We start from the raw sequence: 24,419 nt of genomic DNA on the forward strand, positions 1-24,419 counted from the left end.
GTAGCGACCATCTTTTGCCGCTACGGCTGGCCGCTAGGAATGTCATATTGATATGTGTGTAGTATTTTGATCATAAATCCCTCAATACAGCTCCAAACGACTTGAAACCACCTCCATTGTAAAGCTAACTCAATTTCCAGTGTCTCCACAAATTTTGAGCTTCAGAAGAGATCTTTAAGGCCTTCATCCGTGTTCATCTTTCACTCTTTGGACTCAAAATCCCTCCAATGGTCTTCTAACTCATCCATGGTGCTCTCCAACACCTGATATGTACAAATGCAATGATATGCAACCTAAATGTGCCTAAATGATACTCTAGATGACCAAACCATGCAAGAATAAGAAGTTAAAAACATGTAAATTCACAAGATATCACCTTCTTGATCTAGATTGTGTACAACAACAAGAAGGAAAAGCTAGACTTCACACTTGGGTTGCTGAACATCAAATACAATTACAACTTGATGAATCGATTTCAAAATTAAACGCAGAAAGTTATCTAAATCTACTCATATATAGAACCACAGGAATGGTTTTTACCTTTTTAGCTAGTTTAAAAGATACCGGAAAAATACCAATTAATACTTATAAAACGCATAATGATATCCTAATAGCTATTGTCGAAACACTTAACCAACAATTCCTTGGAGGAATAAACCTCTTAGGAAAGGTACAAACTAATGAAGACGAAGATCAAATAATGAAAGTAAGACATGTACTAAATAATATAGAGATATGCGATATATGTTATCTAAACGAATTTATATGTCAATATGAATCATATTATTACCAACTACCCCATGAAGATTATGAAAAATATATGGATATATTTATCCAAAAACTACCTCAACCATTTAACGAAACTATTAGCAAGAAATTTAAAGAAAATAAAACAGAAGGATTAGTAGCAAACTCTTTAGGAGGAATAATAAAATCTCTAAGAGACTATATAAGAAATTTATGTATTCAAAAACAAGAACTTAAAAAATCAAAAAGACCGTTTAACCTATGCTGTGATAAATATGAAGATATACCACAAAGATTTGGTTGTAAACAAGAGAAGTATAAAAAACGTAGAAAATATAAACCAAAATACTACAAAAGTTATAATAAAAAAAGATTTAAATACAATAATAAATATTATAAATCACAGAAAAAGAAATGGAATGATAAAAATAAGAATAAAAAATATTTTAAGAAAAAATTTGATAAAAAATATTGTCCGCAGGGAAAGAAAAATTGCAAATGCTGGTTATGTCAAGAAATTGGACATTATGCTAACGAATGCCCAAAAAAAAAAACTATAAAAAGGAAATTAAATATTTAAATTTGGCAAATCAAATAGGGCTAGAACCTATTGAATCATCGGACAGTGAAATAGAATACTGTTATAAAATTATTACTGATTCAGAATCATCAGAATCTAGTTATAATAGATCATCATCTGGTGAATCCGAATAGTACATTTATAAAAATAGAAATCGAAGAAACTAAGAAATTAACTCTAGCATATATAGATTCAGGAGCGACCCTTTGTATTGCTCAAGAAAAAATGCTGAGCAAGGAAACATGGAAGAAGTTACCAAAACCAACTAAAATTACAGTTGCAGATAAAAGCCAACATGAATTAAAATATGCAGCATTTTTAGTAAAAATAAAAATAATGAACAAAATATTTATTATTCCAAGTATTTATAAACATGATACCGGACTACCCTTTTTACTAGGAAATAACTTTCTAAAATTATACAGACCTTTTTGTCAACATCTAAAACACATAACACTTACATGTCCAAAACTAAAAAATCAAAGGAAGGAAGAAATAAAAATACCTATATATAATTCAAAAAGGTTATTACTAATAAATAATATGAATAATGCAATATTAAAAATAGTAAACAACGAAATGGTAATAAAAAAGCTTGATGAAGTTTGCAGTGAAGATCCATTAGATATAAAAAATACAAATAATCTTTTAATAGAAATAAAGTTAAGAGACTCAAATAAAGAAATCAAAGTAAACTATAAAATGACATATACTGAACAGGATGTAAACGAATTTAAAGAGGAAACAAAAGTATTACTTGATAAAGGATTGATAAGAGAAAGTTATAGTCCTCATTCGTCACCAGCCTTTTATGTTAATAACCATAACGAGCAAAAACGTGGAAAAAGAAGAATGGTAATAGACTATAGAAAAATTAATAAAACAACTATTGGAAACGCTCAAAACCTACCACGAAAAGAATTTCTAATTAAAAAACTTAGAGGAGCAAAATTTTTCTCCGCATTAGATGCAAAATCAGGATATTGGCAAATACGCCTCCATGAAAATACAAAACCATTAACGGCATTTACTTGTCCACCTCAAAAACATTTCGAATGGAATGTTTTACCTTTTGGATTAAAACAAGCACCAGGAATCTTTCAACAGTTTATGGATAACAATTTAATTGGATATGAAGAATTTAGTTCAGCATATATTGATGATATTATAATATTCACAAAAAATGATGAAAATGACCATTTAGAAAAAGTTTATAAAATACTAGAAAGGTGTAAAGAAAAAGGAGTAGTACTAAGTAAAAAGAAAGCACAAATATTAAAAACAAGAATTGAATTCTTAGGTTTAGAAATAACTAGTGAAGGAAAAATAACCGCACAAAAACATATATTAGAGAAAATCTATGAGTTTCCAAATAAACTAGAAGATAGAAAACAAATTCAAAGATTTTTAGGAAATCTTAACTATTTATCAGAACAAGGTTTCTTTAAAAATCTAGCAAAAGAACGAAAATCATTACAAGAAAAAATATCAGAAAAGGTACCATGGAAATGGGAAGAAAAAGATAGTCAAACAGTAAAAAAACTAAAAGAAATGTGTAAAAATTTACCAGAATTATATAACCCGACTGATAATGATATTCTAATAGTGTCAACAGATGCATGTATTACACATTGGGGAGCAACTCTTACAGCTCTGACTAATAAAGCCTTAGAGAAAATAGAAAAACTAAAAGAATTGATTACCCAAAAGACAAGTCTAAAACAAGAAAAACTAGTTAAATATAACAGTGGGACATTTACAGCAACTCAACAAAATTACCCAATTCATGAACTAGAAACATTAGCAGCTATAAAAGCTTTTAAAAAATGGCAGATAGATCTAAGACCAATAACCTTCTACCTAAGAACTGACTCAAAATATTTAATTGGATTTCAGAAGTATAATATAAAAGCAAACTATAATCAGGAAAGGCTTATTCGATGGCAAATGCAATTATCTCAATACTCATATATACCGGTCTACATAAAAGGAGAACTTAACTCTATAGCAGATTCTCTCACACGAGAATATCGAAATCAACAAACGAAAGACTGATTTAATTTACTAAAAATTTTAGTAAATAACTCATGATCTTGAGTATAAAAGATCAACCATCGATAATTGGTAAAGATTATCAACAAAAACAAACAGTCTTCGGACAATAATCAGTCACTTTGGCAATATTTGACAGGAACCATGAACTCGGTGATAAAGATGATGGAAAATACTATCAAGCAGAAAAAAGAAAATCTCCAAAAACTCCAAGACGAAATTACCCAACTTGAAGCAACTGTCCAAACACTAAAAAATCAAACCCAAAACAGTGAAACAATAATATTACCAGAAAGCCCACCTACAAGCCCAGCTACTAAAAAACCCCATAAATATTATGTTATATTCAACGGCCCGATGCGTGGAATATACGACGAATGGCATAAGGCCTCACGGTTTATCACAGGAAGAAATATCACTCATAAAAGCTATGGCAACCTTGAGGATGCAAAACAAGCGCTTGATGATTCGGTCCAAAAACAAAAAGGAATAGCTACTTCCTTCAAGGATCAACTTCTTCTTGGAGGAGGAGGACGAAACAATCAACCACAACCCGTAACCAGACTCACTCCTATCGGAAAAATTTCGGTTATATAAAGAATATGATCATTTCTATCTAGATAGTTATAGTTATATATTTTTGCATGTAGACCGTAACACATTATATATATGAATTACGATGATTTATGTGTGCAAGAAGAGTGAGAGTATAGTGGTCGAGGAGTCAATGATAGTGAAAACTGAAACAGGGGCTGAGGAAGAAGAGATGTGTAGAAAGTCATGTGCTAACATACGCAGACAAGGAAGATGACTGGATGATTGTTGGAGATGTTCCTTGGGAGTAAGAACTTTAAAAAAAAATTATTCTCTAATTAAGCACATTGTAATTTTGATTAATAACTATAATATAATGATGTAGAAGTCTAATGGGGATTTAATTGATTATTGTGTAGGATGTTCTTGTCTAGCGTGAGAAGACTGAAGATCTCAAGAGCTTATCACTACTGATTTGACCAATACAGTGTGGCAAGTAGTTAGTTTTGTCATGATGTAAATCACTTTGTCGGAGATTTTATTCAAAATTTTTGTTTCTAGTTTTATTACGTAATGTTTTTATTCGGTTATAACTTGCAAGGATGAATTTTTCTTTCAGATCCTTCGTTAGAAGGTTCATGTTTTGTTGTTTATTAGATTTTTTTCTTATTTCAAAAAATCCCTAGCGATAATAAAACCAAATATTATATGAATCGATTTGGTACAATATTATCGTATTATTAATCAAATCTATCTTCCATTTATATAAATAAAAAATCTAAGTTGTGTTTTATCACAAACAATATTTTCAGTTGAGTTTTTTTTTCTCTATTTATTTGGAAATTCTCGAATGATTTGAGGTATAATAATGATTTTTAACCAAACACTGATAGTTAAGAGTTTTGTTATTTAAAAAAAAAATTCAATCGAGATATGATAAATTATTGCCAAGGAAACAAAACTTCAGTTACAAAGACTCATGTAGGAGATATATTACACTTGTTAGTAGCCCTGAGAATTTTATCCGAGATGCGGATTCGATCCGAGATCCGAAAATCCATATATCCGGAGGGGCCGAATCCGGATCCGGATAGTAAAATGTTGGATCCGTCAAACCTAGATCCAGATCCGGATATCTTGATTTTTTAGTTCGGATATTTGGATCCGTAAGTTTTATTAAAAACTATTTCAAAAATAATAATATCTATATATAAAAAACTAATTTTATTTGATATATTTTCATTTTTATAATAGTATATATAAATATTATGTAAATTTTGTAATACTATACATATAAATAATTAAAACATTATATATATTTTTTATTTTTAAATTATTGTTAATATTTTATATATATTAATATTATTTTTTATTTATTTTAAAGATCGAAATCCGGATCCGGATAACCGCCGGATATTACAATTTTTAGAGGATATCCGAGAATCCCGGATTCGAATAAGAATAGTAAAATTATGGATTCGCCGGATAAAGATCTGGATCCGGATATCTTAAAAGAAAGAGAAAGAACAAAAGCATCACTTACAAAAACGAAACCTCTTATAGAAATAAAATTGAAGGAAAATTTATGAAGATGTTTCTTCACCCTCAAGCAAACTGTGTTTTCCCCTTTAAAGGTCAAACTTCATTAACGTACCAAAAAAACAACCATGGTGATCTACTTAAACCACTTGACGTCTCAACATTATTCTCTGACAACCCAAAACAATCAGAGCTATGCTCCGGGAAGATACTCTCTTCAAAAGAATCACAACTAATCTCCGGCGAAACCCACTGCGAGTAGCCTCTAACATTAGAGCATCTCCATGGAGCTTGCTTCGAGTTCTTCTTCACCCTAAGAGTAACATTAAGGAAACATATATTCTTGAACTCATCTCCTTCTATACCTTCAAGAAGACCCGCAACACCGATATCTTCACCACTAACATTCTCAAAAGTGATCTTCTCTATAGCCGGAAGTGCCTTAGTATCAAAGTTCCCATCAGGATGTTCACCGTACTTACCCGTGAACCTAATAGCTTTCTGCACGTTATCGAGCTTCACGTTTGAGACGTGCACGTTTCTTACGTAGCCGCCTCGTCCAGGAGAAGTCTTGATTCTGATTCCAGTGTTGGAGTTGAATAGATGCAAGTCTTTGATGTAGATGTCAGATACACCTCCTGACATTTCACTCCCTATGGCTATTCCTGAGCTTGAAGTAGTTTGACCCGTTAACCTATTGATCTTGATCTTCGAGCTTGGTCTTGCGTAGGAGATTCCATACTCGTCCCATCCGCTTTTTATCGATACTAAATCATCTCCGGTAACTATGTAACAATCCTCTATGCAAACGTTAGTTGATGAGTCTGCATGAAGCGAAAATGGTGAGACCATCTCTCATATCTTAACTAGAGGAGTAAATTTACAATGGAACTGATGAATCGAAAGCTTTAAAAGATAGATTAGTAGTTCTTTGTTTCTGAGAATACTAAAAAAACTAGAATATTCACAAGGTTATTAAATGTTATTCAGATAAACCGAAACTTATGAAAATCTATTTAGATCTACTGAAAACAAAGAATAAAACAATCACTTTTATTAATCAAATCATAAAACCATAAATTTATTTATATAAAACCTACAAAACTATGTAAATCTAATCCTAATTAAAATAGGAATTTTTTTTTTAAATACAAATAAATAGTAAGTATCCTAATTCTAGGCTCCACTAACAACTCACCTGGATCAACTCCATCTGTGTTTGGAGAGTCAAGAGGAGCCAAGATTGTGAGATTCTTTACAAAAACATCTCTGTTCAGACAACAAGAAACATCCATATCAGAACACATGATTAACCGGACTCAAGTAGCATTAGATAAGTGTGACTTGACCTGCAGTAAACAGGATGAATATTCCAAAACGGTGAATTCAAGAAAGTGAGGTTGGAGATGATAAGACCAGTAGCGTTTATGAGTTCAACAAGATGAGGTCTTGTATAGTTTAGCTCTCCATTTCTAAACCAATCCCACCATATACTTCCTTGACCATCTATTGTCCCGTTCTCACCTATGATCACACTATCATCAGACTAACATCAACGGTTCAAAGCATCCCTATAATAAGTTGTTATATTAGTTAGTACCTGTGATGACAACATCAGTGAGATTCTGACCATATATAAGACTCCTATGCCTTCTACCAGGCAACTCTCTTCCTCGCCCATATGATGGCAATGGATCAACCACAGGCCAGTTCTCCGAGTTCTATAAAGAGAAAGTACTTAAGACATTAACATGTATGCTTGAAATGATGTAAAAAGAGGCAGAGACTTGCCGTTGACCCGAGAATGGTTGCACCCTTGTCTAGCCATAACGTTAGGTGACTGATAAGGTCGAAACTACCGGTAAGCCACTGACCAGCGGGAACAAAAAGCTTGGCACCACCTTTGTCAGAGAAAGTGTTGAGGTAGAACAAAGCATTCTGAAAGGCTTTAGTGTTTAGTGTGACTCCATCTCCAACGGCTCCAAACTCTGTGATGGATACGCTGTGAGGCCGGTGAAGAATCTGTGAATTGGAATATTCACAGTGCAGGCTGCCTCCAACGCTGCACCAAGCACCATAGAATGCATGTACTAAGAGCACATACGAGAGCTGCAAATAGCCAACATCAAAAACCAACATTGTATGATGTTCACAGGTCTCAAGCCTAATGAAACTTAAAATAGCTCATGAACAATGGATACACAGTTAGGTGAGAGCTACATTTCATCTCTATAAGCAAGCAAACACCAGATCAGGATTCAGGAAGAAAGAGGATATTCTGAACAGTAAAAATATTGGTTTCTTGTAAAACTCTCAACCTTTTTGAACAAGATTGCAGATCTTGAACAGATAAGACATGGCATTACCATATTTGAGAGACAGGGGCAGTGGAACTTAACTATGTTATGTTTTTAAAAAAAGAGGAATAAAACTTACAAGGAAGGATATCTTCATATGAATGGAAGATCTGTAATCTCCTTCAGCTCCAGAAACCTAAGTCTTCTTGACAAACAATCTCAGCTTCTTTTGGGCTTCTCTCTCTCTCTCTCTTGTAGACTGTAAGAAAAATCAAAACATTGAAAGATGAGTTTTCTCTCTCTCTCTCTCATGTGATTGAATGCAAGTTGCAAAGAGTGATAAGATGGGGGACAGTGGTGAGAGAGGAAACAGGGGAACCCACACTAAACAGCAAGCATCATTGAAAGTGACCGTTTGTGCCCGCCAAAAGTTCAAGCAGTAGTTTTAGTTGTAGGTCCTTTCTTCTTCTTCTAAACCTTATCCGTACGCAAACGGCTAAACCCGAGAAACGGGAAAGCATCTAATTCAAGTACTTTTAATAATCAAATATTAAAGAAGAATAACATTCGATGGAACCTAAGATGTCTGGAGATTACCTTATTCGAGATGTTCTGTTATAAACAGACAGTGAGGGGTCACATATACAAAAAGCCAGAAAGAAAGACAGAGAAGTTAGACCAGTCTGTAAAATGAACACTAAGGAATCATTTTTTGTTCCTTTTTCTTTTTGAATCAAATGTGATCAGTTATCACGAGAAGATGAAGAAGATGACGGATCACGTGACACGTGGATCTCTTGACTATTTGAGAGTTGACTCTGCTACTGTAATTACTCGTTTTTTTTTTCTTTTTTTTTCAGTTACTTAATTGCTGCAGTTAAGGAAAAGAACAAAAAATCGGGAATAAAATTCAGAAGTGCTTCTACACATGTGCTAGAGTAACAATTACTACTAACAAACATAATTAATGAGCATTTTATAGTTCCAACATTTTTAATACTATTTGACATTTTTTATGTGTTCACGAAATTAGAGAGAATTAGTAAGACAGACAAGAGTAATGAGACGACTTTGTTGTCTATAAAAGAACAATACGACACCCATAATTACTACACTTAATTATCCCTTCAAGAGATTACCATACCTACCATCATGGACCTGAGTATGATTTTAAGTACCCAAAAAGTTACTCATTTTTTTTTATAAAAGGACATAAATAAATTTGTGCATCCTTTTAAAACAGAGCTTTATGGTGAATTATTATAGCAGGAAAAAGCTTAGCTTATAGAACAGAACGTTAGTATATATCACATTGCACCTGAGACTCCAAGGCTTATTAGCTAACACCCAAGGAACAAGTACCACCTAGAATTGTACATACCTTGAGCCCCAACTTATTCAACTAAATTCCCACAAGCAGTAGATTTCAGAGCTATTTTTTCCTTTCTCAAACAGTTCTTTTGAATTAAAAAAACATCGTTTTGGTAGTTCATAGTGCAATCACAGTAATGAAACTAAAATAGCTTTCAGTCAAAATATCAAATCACAGCACAATGAACTTGAGATAGTCTTCACAAAGTAAATTTCATGAACTGAACAAAAACTTGGTGAACAACACTTAGTAACTCCTGCCCCAATAGGTCCATTTCTTCGCAGGCTTTCCAGATGCAAAGCAGAGAGTGCCTGTACAACCACACAAAAAAAAACAACAGTGAATGAGAGAGAAATTGATGAGAATATTTTCTCAAGAGAGATTAAAAGATTCTCTGTTTCTAACCTTCAGGGAGCTCTGGCTGTTCAAATGGAGAGCAGAGGGTTTTAGCTGCTCCAGTTTCACCTTTAGTACGTGCCTTGACATCTCTCTCCACTTCCTGCAAATAGTATGATTTTAAGGGAATTAAATGTATGCATTCTTTCTCACAATTGATTTCCCTGAAGAAGGTTTTTTATAACGCACCTCTTCATCACACCAGGGAGCTAAGATGAGCTTCTTTTTGTTGAGTGCTACGATAAACTCGTCCCAAGTCTTAATTTCTTCAACACAGGCTTCCCTCTTTTGCTTCGCCACTTCATACATGTTTGCCTGGATCTTCTCAAGCAGTTCCTTCACATGTTCCACTAAGCTACCTCTTGGGATATCTTCCTTAACTCCATTGTCCCGTCTCACAGTTCTGACCTATAGCCATGCAAAAACAAAGATATAATGAAATTGGTTTAGCCACAGTCTTCCCAAGTATAAACCGAGAGATATTCAACACGTTAAACCAGGCTGACCTGGTCGTTTTCCAGATCACGGGGTCCAATCTCAATTCTCAAAGGGACACCCTTCATTTCCCAGTTTGAATACTTCCAACCAGGAGAGTAGTTGTCCCTTAAATCTTCTTCGGCACGGATACCGGCTTCACTCAAGGCAGCCACAGTAGCGGTACAAGCATCGAAAATTCCTTGTGTATTAGCATCTTTGTAAGGAACAGGGATCACAACAACTTGCACAGATGCTACTTTAGGAGGAAGTATCAGGCCTTTGTCATCTCCATGAGTCATAATCATTACTCCAATCTATGCAAGGTACCAAGTTGAAAAGTTAATATGCGGTAGAGAAACCGCAAGGAGAGAATAAACCTAGGTGAATAAAAAATAGCACAAGACTTACCGTCCTGGTACTGTAGGCCCAAGAATTCTGCCACACCATCTCAGTCTCTCCTTTCTCATTCTCAAAGTTGATCTCAAACATCTTCGCAAAATTTTGTCCCAAACAATGAGAAGTTGCACCTTGTACACCACGACCCGTGTTTGGAATGAAAGCCTACAAAAAACAAAGTTTTAATCCACGAGAAAAAAAAAGAAGATTGCGTCTCTGAAACGAAATAGAAAAGTTACATACCTCCACACTTGTAGTGTAAAGTCCCCCAGCAAACTTTTCATTTTCACTCTTCATACCTTTCACAACTGGGACTGCGAGATACTCTTCATATATGCGACGGTAAAGCTCCAAAATTTCAAGGACCTGAGAACAGTTGAGAAGCAGAAACGATAAATGATATTAACCTGATAAAAAGGGAGATGCTGGATCACAGGCGAAAGTTATGATAAGTTGAGTTACCTCTTTATCTGCTTCCTCTTTTGTGGCGAAAGCAGTGTGCCCTTCCTGCCAAAGGAACTCACGGCTCCTGCAATTAAAAAAAAATCAGGCACTGAGCTATGACAAACCAAACTTCTGTGTCTATTTCACTAACTATGTAGCTCAAGAAAAAAAAGGTATGAACAAGAAAATAAAAAGGATTATAAGATGATCAAGTACCGGATAAATGGGGTAGGGTTGCTGAACTCCCATCTAACCACATTGCACCACTGGTTAAGCTTCAAAGGCAAGTCACGGTGCCCTCTTATCCACTTGCTGTAGTAAGGGTACATCACTGTCTCACTGGTAGGACGAATTGCGATCGGGACTTCCAAGTCAGATTTGCCCGATTTTGTAACCCAAGCAACCTAAACAAAACATTCAAAATCTATTAAACAAATGCTTCATTGTCACAAATAAAAAATCCTTTTGAAAGATTCACAGATATAAACACACACCTCAGGAGCGAAACCCTCAATGTGGTCCTTCTCCTTCTCGAGAACACCAGGAGATACAAAGAGAGGGAAGTAGCAATTCTTCACCTTCATTTTCTTGATTTCCGCATCAAAGAAAGTCTGGAAAAAACAAAATGATCAAACATCTTATCTCCCACATCAGATTAATTAAAAAAAAAAAAGAGAGAGACGAAGGTGCTCACTTGCATAATCTCCCAAATAGCCATTGACCATGGCCTAAGGATGTAACATCCAGAGATATCGTAGTACTCAATCATCTCGTGCTTGCAAACCTCAGAGTACCATTCACCGAAGTTCTCGTCTTTCTTGACGCTGAGACCGAGACCCGTTTCCTTCTTGACGTCCTTCTTCTTCTTGCCGCCGCCGCCACTGGGACCCGCCTTGGCGACCTTCTCCTTCTTCCCACTTGGACCAGCCATTTCAACCTTTTTCTTCTTTCTGAATGCATTAACAACAAAAGCGATTCGTTTTATAGATAAAGTGAAACCTAAAGCACCAATCGAAAGCTACGCAGAGATCCGTGAATCAATCGAGCGAGACAATCTAGACAGCAGATTCCCAAGGAATAAACAAAAATAACAATTGATTCGCAGAGGAAACACAAACATACGATAGTTAGCGAAAGAGGAGGAGGAGGAAGAAGAAGCTAACCGATTCGCCGGTGAGCTGAAGACGGCGGAGATAAGGAGAGAGCAACGAATCGAGGGAAAACGTTACAAGTTGCAAACCTTTTGACTGGCTTCGTTACTGATCTACTTCCAATCATATATAGCCACGTCTTAGGGCTCGATATAAATGGGCCAGGCCCAAAGCTAGGTCAAGAAGTCAACTCTCTATGCATTAGCTGTAGTAATGGAGAAATCGTGGAAAAGCTAGTATTTTATTATCGCCGCCAGTCATATATATATAACTCAACCTAATTGGGCCAATAAAGCCCATATTTGTCTATTCAATTAACAGTCGAAGGACTAAAATTGGACAGATGAAACATAGAGGGTCAAACACGAATAAATAATAACCAGATGGGCGATTTTGGAGATTTGAAAAGAAGAGAGAAGTGTGAAATTCTTCTTCTTCGTCACAGAGCGCGTAGAGGAGGAGGAAGAAGAAGAAGAAGATGGGAGAAGAGAAGCCTATTAGGTTACTTAATTTCGTCTCCGAGGAACAGGTTCTCTCCCTCTCTCTCTCTCGCTTTCATCTCTATCGAAACCCTAGCTTTGTAGCAGATTCGATCTTAATTTTTTTTTTCTGGGGGAATTGAATTTTGAAGTTAGAGGAATCGAAGAAAGAAAGAGGGGAAAGAGTTGAAGATGGCACATTCCAGAGAGACAGGGCTTTGTACGAGGTTTTTCTCTCTAGCCTCCTTTTTTCTCGTTTCTTCTTCAGTTATTTTGATCAGATTGCAGCTGAATGATTATTGTTGTTGCAGCGTCATTGAAAAGACTAAGAACAATGCTTCTTCTGTGTATACTAATTTCAGATATTGAAAGAGAACAAAGACAAGAAGGATGCTGAGTTTAACGAACGTTTCAAGCACAGTGAGTCACTACTCTGCCAGTATTCATTCATTCATATGCTTATTGTTTAGCAACGTCTTTGGTTTAGTTTCTTCTTTCTTTAGTTTTCTGTGCCTTTTCTTCAGTGGATTATCTCTTCTTTTTTGAATTGGATTTGCCAGGACCACCCAAAGCTCTTGATGAAGATGAGACTGAGTTTCTTGATAAACTCGAAATGGTGAGTAAAACTTAGTAATTTCAGACTGAGTTTATTCATCTTATATCGTAATGACCTGCCATATAGCATGGCCAGTGTTAACCTCTTTGACAATGCCTATGGAAGAAGATTCATGGCTTTTTGATGCATTCGTTTTGCATTTTGTTGTATAGTCAAGGAAGCAATATGAACGGAAATTAGCAGATGAAGAGGAAGAACAGCTTCGTAGTTTCCAGGTAAATAAATTTCTTGTCAAACTTGAAAAATACTGTTAAACAGATGCAATAATGCTGGATCAACCTTTTTGATTATGGTTTTTTGATTTTTCAGGCAGCAGTTGCAGCACGATCAGCAATCCCTCAAGAGCCAAAAGAAGCTGCTCCTCCTCCACCACCACCTCCAACCACCAAAGTGAGCATCTCGTGTTTCAAACTATATCTTTTTGATATTTGATTACAGAACTATTCAACTTTATTTATGTATCCTGTAGGAACAAAAGACAACGGGGAAGAGAAACGCTTCGACTCGTCCATTTAACGCTATCATAAAAGTCAAGTCACAACCTAAGAAGGTCAAAGCGACGGAGGATGAGAAGAAAGATATCTCAGGGAATGGAAAACCGGAGACTTCTGCAAAGCCCAATGTCACTCCCGTAGCTCTGCAAACAGGTTTAGCCTTAGTCTCGTATAGTGATGAAAGTGAAGATGATGCTTAACATTTTTGTTTTATTCTGTCCGAAGAATCTATAAACATTCATAAGACACCATCTTTGATATTAACTTAAGTTCCATGCTTTCCTTTCTCCACGATGATACCATTCTTAAGCACTGCAATTACATCTGCGTTCTTGATTTTTGATGGCCGCTTGTTTGTTTAACCATAAACCGGTCCAGTAAATCTTGGACCGCATAGTCCGATTCTGCGTCTAGGGCACTTGTTGCTTCTTCCAATAGCAGCCCCTTTGGATCTTTAACAATTTATAGTAAGGAACAATTGCTTTAGCCGATGCATCTTTTATGACTCTAGCAGAGCATCAGGTCCATGCGTAAACACATGTATTGTCCTACCGAAACATCTTAAAACCGGAATATAATCGATCAGGGACAGATCCCAAGATGGGTTGGTTCGGAAGGTTGGATTTTGACTCGGTTTACTTTGGTTAAAGAAACAGCCAATTATGTCACGTTTGTAATGTGTGAAAAATATTGGTGAGATCATCAGTGGGACAGCTTCGCTTTGAAGTGGGATTTGATTTGGTAGTTCAGGGCTTGCTTTGATAACATATTACACTACTCATAAAAGTTTGCCAATAGTCAGTCATCTCTGTCCTCATAATCTTCTATAACATACTTAAATATAGAATATAGAATCATATATATAAATATAGCAATAAGGCAAACTTTTTATAAAGTTATATTTGTTGAGCTAGTATACATGTTTACACAAAATCTTACATATATAAGTATTTTTTGTTTGTATTATTTTACTAGAGTATTAGTTTTAAGTTATATTTATCATGTTTAGTGATAGGATCATAGGATATTCATACACACATCAACATGGTTATAAGAGCTCATTATTTTGAACAAAAGAAATTAAAAAAGAAATAAGATATTTTGTATATATGTTTTGCATGTGAAACAAAAGCAATCATATACAAACATCATCCCAGACTGTCTAGAACCCTATAATAATAACCAAAAAGAGCCCTGATCCCGAGAGACGAGGTCGTATCGTTAGCTTTTTACAAGATCACATACTATATTATTCGTTATATATTTTGTTAGTTAGTTTTCTTATTATAATCCAAGCTGGACAGGAACGTTGGCTTCTTGAATCCAGTTAGCAGGAGTCAACCAGTTAGCGACGGTGAAACGTTCAACCTCAGCAGCAGACTTAGCCATCTTAGCCCAAGGAACCCTCGCAGCAGTGTTAGCTCCTGGTCCACGGTTATTGAACTCAACATATGTAGCTGTTAAATGGAATTTTTCTCCTTGCCATTCGTTCCATCCTACCGGTTGAATCAAATCACCAATCTCAGTTCCGATAACCGCGGTGGTGGCAAATGGTTTCCACGGCCGTCCAAGGTATGATTTGACGGTTAGCCTGTCAGCTTCGAGCTCTTTGTCCGCCATGATACGGCAGTTATGGAGAACGATACCAATCTTCACCGCTTTACCCTTCTCGTTACCGTCGGCTGTAACGTGGTTGGTTTGTCCGGGGCTTCCCTTTCGGCAGAGGATTAGAGAGTTTTGAATCACGGTCGCAGATTTTCCGAAGATGAAATCGACTGTACCGGACACAACGATGTTCCTGTAGAACTGACGTCCGTTGTTGACGTAGAGTGTGTCTTGGTAACCGTCAAATCTGCAGTTGAATATGACCGCACGGTCTCCGTTCACACGGAACGCGACAGCTTGGTGTCCTAATGGACCAGCAGTGTTCTGAAACCCGATCCATTTCGCCATGAATCCCTCAGATTCAACCTCTGCATGCATGCATATTTATATTTAGATATCAACGTGCATGTGCATGTGCATATGTAGATATTGCACGGTGCAATATAGTTAGATGGAAAAAAATAATATTAACTAAATGGACTTTAGCAACCCAAAAAAGAAGAAGATTAATTAAATGGGACTTACGAACGGTGCCACTGAGTGAAGTAGTGGTTCCAGGGCTAAGTCTAACACTTCTGTCAAAAGTAATGATTGTCTGTGTTGCACCATCACCAAACATGAAAACATTGTTTACCTTCTTAGGGATAGTGACTTGTTCCTTGTAGACACCAGCCTTAATATAGATAATGCAACGTCCAGGATTTTTCTCCGGACAAGCTTTAACCGCCTCAGAAATCGTCTTAAACTGTCCACTTCCATCCTTAGCCACCACATGCGTCGGCTTAATTTTACCGCCACCACCGCCGCCTTCACCGATACCTTCATCAGCAGGGGCACCAGGGCGTCCGGCCTGAGCCATAAGCTTCCTGTCTTTGTCAGAATGCCATTTAGGTAATCCTTTTTGGTCCAAGTCTTCAAGAAGATCACGATCAGGAGCTGGAGTTTCTCCGAGGTTCCCGTTCTTCATGTCATCAACCTTAACATTCATTTGGGACATTGCGGTGGTTAGAGCATGGAAGATATCGATAGCGTTACTGGACAAAATCTTGGAGTGAGCGATTCCTTCGCCCATGACTTTTCTTAGTTCCGATTCTTCAATATCATCAATACAATCGGTTTGGTAATTAAAAACTCCGGTTAACCATTGTTTAAGCTGGTCCATCTTACTCCCACTCTGCTGAAGATCTTCACCCATTTCTTCAACAATTGTCTCAAGATCCTCAAGAGCGTACATCAGCACTCTCTTGCAGTAATCAAGAACGGCTTTGCTCGTCGCATTCATGTTTTTCCCCATACCTTCTTCGGTTGAAGCCGTGAAGTCTGAGGATTTTGTGACCGCATCTTTTGTAGCTAACATGAAGGCTTTGATAAGTTTACTTGGATCGTCGCTTTTGACAGGGTCAAGTGTTTTTGCGCATGAACCTTTGTCTGTGGCTGACGCACAAAGTGACTCAACCGCTTTCTGATGCGAGTTCAGAGTCTTGTCGCCACCTGCACCACCACCTTTATTAACAAAGGTGACAACTCCTATGGCAACACCCACCACTAGAAGCATGGATGCCACTGATATCACAATTTTCCCTACCGCCATTATTTATTTTTTAATCTATTTTTTTTTGTTTTTTTTTGTTTTTTCTCCCTCAGGTTTTATTTAGGAGGTAAATAGGAGAGGGAGGGGACTTATTTTTATTTATTCAGACCCGGTGGATTATTTAATGGGGGCTGGTGGAGATTATGGTGCATTATGGGAGATTCTTATAGAAGTTGTAGTTTCTAAAATTAGGTTCGCATGAGCTTTGCATGTAGGGAGACATTTTAGGTCGTTGAATGGCTGAAACTTCTCTAATCAAATATTGGATTTGAGATTAAAAGTTATTCACCACAAGATGATTTGATTATGTCTTTGTCCTGATCAAGAGGTGTAGCTTCGATTACTAAAAATAAGAAGTAACTTAAGGATGGAAAAGTTAGTCTATTATTATTAGAATAAACAATTTATTTTGGGCTCTTCATTCCTAGTACTAGTTTTACATCCGAATTTCGAAAGTAACGAAAGTAAAATGTTTCTAAAGCTTCTCATCGATAGTTCTCATCTTCTTCAACCCAAATTAATCGGACACTACAACATGTAACAAAGGTAGCTAAGCTAGTGGTAGTAAGAAAATTGTGTCATCTATGGTGTTACTCAAACATGAATGGTATTATTCATTTAGTTCATGGACATCTTTTTAGACTATTAAGAGCATGTTTAATGGGAGTTCTTAGGGTGAGGTTCTTAGCGGAATATAAGAACCCGTCTCTTAACTTTTAGCTAAAAAAAGCTAAGAACCGGTTATTTAAGAACCGGCGTAAACATTGCCGTGATAAAAGAAACATCGGCGTGATTCATGCATGGTCGTACATGTACATACATCATCTAGATCAGTATCATATGTAGTTGATTACTGAAGGTTCGTTGAATGTTGACATGTCCCGGGAGCACAAGGAAAAAGGCATGGTTTGCCTCGGCGGGCTCCCCGGCTAAGCTCCGGTGGACGGTCATTGGCGCTAGTCGGATCCTCTCGAGACTTCGGATACCAGGTCATAAAAAAAAGGCATGGTTTCATCATCAAATATATGAAACTTTCATGCATCAAATATATGAAAAATGCACAATTCTTTTGTTTGACGTAGGACATGTATCCGAAAACATTTAACCAATAATGATTGCGATAGTGTATATTTGTTCGAGTTATCAAGGTCTACCAAATAATTATGTGATCAACATAATTTCAGCTTCATTTTGATGACAATTCAAAAACTTATAAAAAAAAACTCACATTCCATTAATATATCCTTTCCAATAATCTCGAAATCCATCCGTACATGTATAAAACCTAGAACATACATCATACATGGTCGCTTTAGGCATTATACGAGTGATATTAATTATTTATTACATCCAAATCATTTAATCAGTAGTAATAATTCGACAATGGTGGCGGTTGGGGCGAAGTGTCTTCCTCGTTAAGTTTCACCTTGATACCAAACGTCTTAAAAATAGTTTTCAAACCATTAAACACATCATACGTATTACTGCTTAGATTCTTCCCAACACTAATCCCAGTCTCCACTTCCTTCAACAGATTCTTATCATCAATATCATCCAAACAAGTCCAGTGGTACCCCATGATCGACATTAACTTCTTCTTACACGTGAAATAGTTATGAGCCAACGTCTTTACATCTTTCCCCGTAGCGTTCCAAAAATCAGTGAAATCTTCTAACGCGTACTTCAAGTTTTTTTCGCAGCTGTTGATCACTGCGGCTGCAGTTGCGTTTGATTTGTGTTTTGGTTTGATCTCGGAGAGGAAAACCACACTTCTTTTCACGGAAGATTCAGTCGCAGCCGCTAACGCTCGGATCAATTCGATAGGGTCGTCGGTAGGAACGTGTTTAAGGGTTTTACAGCATGGACTTGTGTTTGTTAGGACGACAGTGCATATTCCCGCGACTGCTTTTGCATGCGGTGTGAAAAGGTAGTTCCTGCGTTTGGCTTTAGGTGCAGCGGTTGCTGTTGCGATGATGAATAATAAGAGAAAGGCTAGTTTGATCGGAGTGATCATGATTGGATGTTCTCCTATGGACGGAGAGAGAGAATGACCGGAAAGGAACGGATCCGGATGAACGAGAGAGCTTCCGATATAGAGAGATGCATGTTGTAGATTATTTATAGTTCATCTATATTTGGTGGTAGATATTAAATTTGTTTTTCAATTTTCTAGGTACTTAACATATGGTAAAGAGGCGTTTGCGGGTTAAGTTCAGGTGAAACGGCAATGTTTCAAATTTAATATTGTTTGCTATATTTTGTTTTTTCTCGTAGTAAAAGAAAATACGGGATTAACTGAAGCAGTTTTGCTGTTGGAAAAGAATAATTCAAACAAAAAAATTGAGAAAAAATCGTTCAAAGTTTATACTTAGGGATGGGCAAAAAATAAAACCATTCAAACCGAGCCAAATTAAACCGAAATATATATCCCAATCATTTGGTCAAAGATTTTATCAACCCAAATAGTTTGGTTTGGTTCAGTTTTAGACCGAACCGTACAACTATTAAGATTTATCATATTTAACAATTTAATAGAAACAATGAAATATAATTTTATACATTTTACTTTTTACTTATAAAAGAATAGAAGTCATAAAAAACAACCTGCAATATTTATATTAGATTAGAAGATAAATAATATAAAATTATTGAATTACATATCTTTAAAATACAATGTTTTTACGTTTAAATATGAAAAAATAACAATTTAGTGTCAAATGATGATTTGTTTTTGGTTTTGTAAATTATATTTTCATAACCAAACTAAAACAAAACTAAAAACTAATTCGGTTGAACTGAATAAACACAAACAAAACCTAAACTGAACATCAACCAAACATAGTTGAACTGAACAAATACAAAAAAAAACTGAACTGGACACAAACCCAACCGAAGCTCAAATTAACTAAACTAAACCAAATTAATTTTGATTGATGGTTAAAGTTTTGTTAGACACAAACAAACCGAACCAAACTTAAACCGATCGAAATGCCTAGTCCTTTCTTTCTTGGAAAATAAATAAATAATTTCAAAATTATATTTTCAAGATTTCACTTTTAATGTTTTAAAGTTTTTTAGTTAGTTGACGATTGAGAGTGGTAAATTCCAAAAAGTTAATTATACTTCTTAAACTACTATTAATTCTAAATTATCAGAAATCAATAATAATAATAATAAAATAATGATTTAATATGCATGAAGATATTTTTTAAATAGATATTTTAGTTGAGAAAATATTATTCTAAACTGAAAATTGAAACTATATTTAGAGACGTGAACCCTTTCTTCAGAATCAAAGCCCATCTCGAATCAAATTTATTTCATCAACAGAGAATTTATAAGCACGAGCCCAAAAGATACTACTGGTCGTGAGATGGACACGTGTCCAAGCCGAGCCTCACCCTCAAGCAAAAAAAAAAGAGGTGTGTATAAAAAAAAAAAGAACAGGAAAGTCGATCGTCTCTCTCTCTCTTGGGCGAATCGTTTCGTGGGACGCGGGAAAATGCAGGAGGAGGAAGCCAAGATCTTGCTGGGCTTTCCTCCCAACTCTCTTCCTGATCCTTCTCAGGTTCTTCTTCTCCCCCATTCATCTTCGATTTTGGGCTTTGATTGTACAATTAGGGTTTTGGCTCGATCCCTGATCGCTTGGTATGAGAATTTCGAATTCTAGTTGGGATTTTATAGTATTTGATTTATGATGATTGGAGTTAGGTTAAAGCAGCGTACCGGAAGAAAGTGTGGGAATCACATCCTGACCTGTTCCCCGATGATCAGAAGCTCCATGCTGAGTCTATGTTCAAATCTGTGAGTCATAATTCTTCTTAAATTGAGCTTTAATCCTTTTAATCTTTCTTATCTTCTCACAAGATTTAAAAAAAAAAAAAAATCAATACTTTCTCAATTTGTTTGCAGATATCTGAAGCTTACTCTTGCCTTGAGTCAGGTAATTTACTCAAAATTTGACCTTTCCTTGGAGCTACATTTCTAGCTCACATTGGTCTCTCTGTTTGCAGGTGATGTTAAAGGCCAACACTATTCCAGATCAGGTAGACAGTAAAAATACGACTCAAAACACTTTTAAATATGTGTTATAAGACTAAGGCGTCGTGTGTTACACATTAAATAAGGTGGGTATTCGAGGGTGGTCAAGACGGGAGTCCCACGGACATATGCATATGCCAAAAGAGGTAACGCGTGGTTGATCGGTGCACCTTTTCTTTTGATCGTCCTTGGAACCATCGGCCTTGGTGGTGTCAAAGCTAACAGGTCACTCTAAAATTGTATAAAGATACTAATGAGATTTTCGTAAATAAATATTTATAATCGTTGGTGTGGCTTTTACAGGGCGTACAATATGCAAAAACAGACGTTCCCCTCTCATAATCCGTTCCTCCCTTGATTCATTCAGTCTCTCTCTTTCAACCAAAAAAAAAAGCATTTGAATCAGAGAGCAGCCAACAGGGATGTCAAGTTAGAGTTAACTCTTATAAGATTTGAAGTCCTAGGAATTTGGGGGTTATCTGTTTGGTGATTCCTATACTTGTTGTAATTTTAATGGCATACACAAGACACCAACTTCTGTACATTGTAATATTGTATTATAATACTTGATTCATTGAGAGATAATGCTGTGAGCGTAGTATAATAACGCATAACACACTAGTAAAATGAAAATGTATCTTTTGACTGACAATTTACTAGAGAGGAATTAATTGGAACAGATTGTTAAAGTAGAAGAACGTAACAGAATCTAAGTAAGGATTTAGACAAGATTCTATAGCTATCTATAAATTATATAGAGCCTGTACAAACATAAAACATAATATTCATATAAAGAAAATGAAACTTCGTGGTTCAGAGTCTTCAGACTACAAAATAAGACGCAGGTAAATAAAATAAAAAAGAAAACTGGCGAAGCTACAGATATTATCCATCCATATCACAGTAGATATCTCTTAATCGCATTAGACCAAAAGAAACAGACTGCAGCAACGTTGGTGATGCAGAGATTCCCAAATCAACGTTGCTTTTCCCACTAACTTGTTTATCCCTTGAGATGATGAAATTGAGCAAATCTCCCTTCTTCTTCTAAGGAACACTAAGGTTTTTATAGAACCCAACCATGTACTAATACATAACCAATAGGTCCAAACCCTTAACCATCCCCCCCCCATATTTTTAGCCTTGACTCATTTGTAATGAACCGACGATAGTAAAATGAAAAAAAGAAAAATAAAAGAAAAACGTGCCTACTACTACTAACGTAACTAGTACTCCAGACTTCAGATTCATCATAGTTCTGAAGTTTTTAGATATGGAAAACATCCATGTCTTAGTGTGCTCTATATTTGATATTCAAAGTAGTGTACCCATATAGGCTACTACTACATCTTCACTTCTTCATGGAACAATATTTCAGGCAACAGGTTGGATACCTGTCACGGTTTCAGTAGCTTTCTTTTTTGTAGTCTCCGCAGCAGCAAGGTTAACAGTAATTGGTTTCCATCCTGTTTGATTATAAGTAATCCATTTCTTCCAGGTTGCTGTTATATCCAAGATCTGAACTATGTCACCTATAGCATACTCTTTTAGGCATTGCTTTTTCAGAATCTGTGCAGCTTCATACCTAAATATCATATCCAAAGAAGAAAAAAAGAATGTTAAAATGATTCATTAATAATGAACACTAGCTATAAGGTAAACATTTTTTTTACTGACCTGCACTGCGTTGCCATAATCGCCACACGCCCAGAGGATGAGGTTAGAAACTGATGAAGTCTATCCCAAGCTGCTTTTGGGTATTGCTTAGGGTTGCCCCCTAAAGGGTTTACACAGTTCCATAGAGGTTCATCTTTGACAAGGTAAAGCTTCAGTTTACCCATGTTTACAACCATGATCATTTGATGCTCCGCTGCACTCTCTAAAGCTTTCTTTACATCAGTACCGTGATGCTTCGGATCTCCATACTGAATGCAATCGGAGATATTAGGCTCGGTGGGACTAACTTTTTCGGTTTTCAAGATGTTTAGAGCATGTAAGATAACCCCTATAAGGCCTTGAACATACTCAGACGGTGGCTGTGGCGGGCACTCTTGTGTTGTTCCCCACATACCATTGCTGGAACCAGATCCAGAAGCAACCAATGGAAGCTGAGGAGGTGAGACTCCATGAGTGGTTGAGTTGGTGGTGTTCACTGTGGTTGTAGTAGTACTGGTTACTGGGGCACTAGTACTCCGTGGAAGATAAACTTTATTTCCACTGTTTAAGCTAAGAGAAGATGATGATGATGATTCCATCTTTGGTCTGAACTCCTGTCTAACTTGAGGATAAAAATTAGGACGAATTTGAGTTTGAGTTTGGCTTGGATACTGAGACACACTTAGGTTGCTGAGATCAGGTGAAGACATAAACCTAGGACCGTCATTCCTCGGTCGGAAACCATTATTCATAGGAGGATGCAGATTCTCTGGCCGGTACGGACGGAAAACATTACCATAAGGCGGTCGCATATTAGAAGCACCTGGCCTGGAAGCATTGGGAAAATAGTTAGGGATGCTAACTCCGTTATTCCAAGAAGCATCAGGGTTAGGGTAAGGCTGCCTATGAGGATAAGGACCAGGTCTAGGAGCATAGTTGTACTGATTCTGAGGATTACTCATCGCATCATTACCAGTGAAAGTATTGACATTGGTAGTGGGTAAAATGGGAGGAGCAGGTATGGTGGTGGAAGAAGAGGGCTCACTGCCTCTAAAAAGCTCATGAGGTTTCTTAATCAGCTTCCCTTGACTATTCTGCTGCTGCTGCTGCTGACATTGGTAATTATTAGGCGCTGGAGGAGGTTTTGGAAGGTACTTAGCCTTGAATTTGTTCGAATCCTGAGGTTGGCTTGACGGAACACACTCCTGCGTTGGCGCATTGGCGATAAGCTGCAAGCTTTCGCTTTTCGAGAGAGGCATCCCACCAGCTGAAAGGCTCGTCCACAGCCACACGGTCCTCGCAGCGTGAACAAGCGGCACGGAAGCTTTGCGAGGCTGAGCCAAGAGAACATTGTAACGTCTCAACCTCAACTGGTGAAGAGCGTCAGAGAAGTCTCTATCCCCAGAGATCAGCATAAAGTTCGCAGGCGCAGGGTTATCAAGCGCCCAGCAAAACATGTTTACTAGAATCTTCTTATCACTCGCATCTTTAGCTCCTGAAACAAGTATCCACGTAAACCACTTAGCTACATGAACAGTACAAACAAACCCTAACAGAGATAAATATTTTACCGGCGGGGACGTGATTGAGTGCAATTCCGGTGGAGTTAAGAGCTTGCTGAATCGCCGGAGGGATACGATTCGTATCTCCAAACGCGGAGATCGAGACTGTGCCGAGATAGTTCATCTTCTCCAGCGCCGAGCTAATGTTCTGCGCGATCCCATGAGCGTCGACGCCTTTGGGGACTTGGCAGTTCTCTATGTCCCACCAAACCGCCGTCTTCGCCCTCACGTACTGCGCTTCGGCCATCTCCGCCGCCGCCACCACCATCGTTGGCTTCGTCTCGACATCTCCTTCGCCCGCCGCGTTCATCGCCGCAACTTCAGTGCCAAAAGGGCTTTCAATTATTATTATACTAACTGTAGCCTTTTTCCTCTCGCCTTTATCTTATT

General features: G+C 36.9%; 7 protein-coding genes and 1 long non-coding RNA gene across 11 annotated transcripts; 3 read left to right on the forward strand and 5 right to left on the reverse strand.

Moving 5' to 3' along the window:
* Positions 1–4,150: 4,150 nt before the first annotated feature.
* On the forward strand, positions 4,151–4,626 carry LOC111208594. Its single transcript, XR_002660481.2, has 2 exons — positions 4,151–4,220; positions 4,333–4,626. It is a non-coding gene; the product is annotated as an uncharacterized LOC111208594 (long non-coding RNA).
* A 747-nt stretch (positions 4,627–5,373) lies between these two features.
* Positions 5,374–8,365, reverse strand: LOC106452004 (probable polygalacturonase). Of its 3 annotated transcripts, none has more exons than XM_013894007.3 (7): positions 8,347–8,365; positions 7,889–8,008; positions 7,244–7,561; positions 7,053–7,173; positions 6,802–6,976; positions 6,651–6,721; positions 5,374–6,276 (listed from the first exon to the last, which is right to left on the reverse strand). In XM_013894007.3, the coding sequence occupies exons 2-7, from the start codon at positions 7,904–7,906 to the stop codon at positions 5,549–5,551; spliced, it is 1,431 nt and encodes a 476-aa protein (XP_013749461.2). In that variant the 5' UTR covers positions 7,907–8,008; positions 8,347–8,365; the 3' UTR covers positions 5,374–5,548. The 3 variants fall into 3 exon arrangements, with proteins under 3 accessions (XP_013749461.2, XP_013749460.2, XP_013749459.2); XM_013894006.3 differs by lacking the exon at positions 8,347–8,365 and adding an exon at positions 8,133–8,237; XM_013894005.3 differs by lacking the exon at positions 8,347–8,365 and having other exon boundaries at positions 7,889–8,249.
* An 831-nt stretch (positions 8,366–9,196) lies between these two features.
* Positions 9,197–12,194, reverse strand: LOC106452003 (proline--tRNA ligase, cytoplasmic-like). Of its 2 annotated transcripts, none has more exons than XM_013894004.3 (11): positions 11,998–12,194; positions 11,529–11,784; positions 11,329–11,445; positions 11,051–11,238; positions 10,853–10,919; positions 10,634–10,756; positions 10,403–10,555; positions 10,024–10,308; positions 9,707–9,925; positions 9,527–9,620; positions 9,197–9,432 (listed from the first exon to the last, which is right to left on the reverse strand). In XM_013894004.3, the coding sequence occupies exons 2-11, from the start codon at positions 11,763–11,765 to the stop codon at positions 9,368–9,370; spliced, it is 1,548 nt and encodes a 515-aa protein (XP_013749458.1). In that variant the 5' UTR covers positions 11,766–11,784; positions 11,998–12,194; the 3' UTR covers positions 9,197–9,367. The 2 variants fall into 2 exon arrangements, with proteins under 2 accessions (XP_013749458.1, XP_022563478.1); XM_022707757.2 differs by having other exon boundaries at positions 11,957–12,073.
* Positions 12,195–12,345: 151 nt separating this feature from the next.
* Positions 12,346–13,853, forward strand: LOC106452005 (PSME3-interacting protein-like). Its single transcript, XM_013894009.3, has 7 exons — positions 12,346–12,514; positions 12,617–12,691; positions 12,827–12,884; positions 13,025–13,080; positions 13,233–13,295; positions 13,390–13,470; positions 13,550–13,853. The coding sequence occupies exons 1-7, from the start codon at positions 12,464–12,466 to the stop codon at positions 13,772–13,774; spliced, it is 609 nt and encodes a 202-aa protein (XP_013749463.1). The 5' UTR covers positions 12,346–12,463; the 3' UTR covers positions 13,775–13,853.
* Positions 13,854–14,654: 801 nt separating this feature from the next.
* On the reverse strand, positions 14,655–16,778 carry LOC106345285 (probable pectinesterase/pectinesterase inhibitor). The gene is made up of 2 exons (XM_013784509.3): positions 15,705–16,778; positions 14,655–15,547 (listed from the first exon to the last, which is right to left on the reverse strand). Exons 1-2 carry the CDS (start codon positions 16,768–16,770, stop codon positions 14,859–14,861), a joined length of 1,755 nt encoding a protein of 584 aa, XP_013639963.1. The 5' UTR covers positions 16,771–16,778; the 3' UTR covers positions 14,655–14,858.
* A 20-nt stretch (positions 16,779–16,798) lies between these two features.
* On the reverse strand, positions 16,799–18,880 carry LOC106345284 (probable pectinesterase/pectinesterase inhibitor). The gene has a single exon (XM_013784508.3). The coding sequence runs from the start codon at positions 18,782–18,784 to the stop codon at positions 18,134–18,136; it is 651 nt and encodes a 216-aa protein (XP_013639962.1). The 5' UTR covers positions 18,785–18,880; the 3' UTR covers positions 16,799–18,133.
* A 1,223-nt stretch (positions 18,881–20,103) lies between these two features.
* On the forward strand, positions 20,104–21,396 carry LOC106345283. The gene is made up of 6 exons (XM_013784507.3): positions 20,104–20,338; positions 20,482–20,574; positions 20,683–20,713; positions 20,784–20,816; positions 20,898–21,036; positions 21,115–21,396. The coding sequence occupies exons 1-6, from the start codon at positions 20,144–20,146 to the stop codon at positions 21,167–21,169; spliced, it is 546 nt and encodes a 181-aa protein (XP_013639961.2). The 5' UTR covers positions 20,104–20,143; the 3' UTR covers positions 21,170–21,396.
* A 185-nt stretch (positions 21,397–21,581) lies between these two features.
* Positions 21,582–24,393, reverse strand: LOC106452001. Its single transcript, XM_048764901.1, has 3 exons — positions 24,039–24,393; positions 22,489–23,962; positions 21,582–22,396 (listed from the first exon to the last, which is right to left on the reverse strand). Exons 1-3 carry the CDS (start codon positions 24,337–24,339, stop codon positions 22,186–22,188), a joined length of 1,986 nt encoding a protein of 661 aa, XP_048620858.1. The 5' UTR covers positions 24,340–24,393; the 3' UTR covers positions 21,582–22,185.
* Positions 24,394–24,419: the final 26 nt, after the last annotated feature.

This window comes from Brassica napus, chromosome C8 (assembly GCF_020379485.1).
Source record: "Brassica napus cultivar Da-Ae chromosome C8, Da-Ae, whole genome shotgun sequence".
NCBI lineage: Eukaryota > Viridiplantae > Streptophyta > Magnoliopsida > Brassicales > Brassicaceae > Brassica > Brassica napus.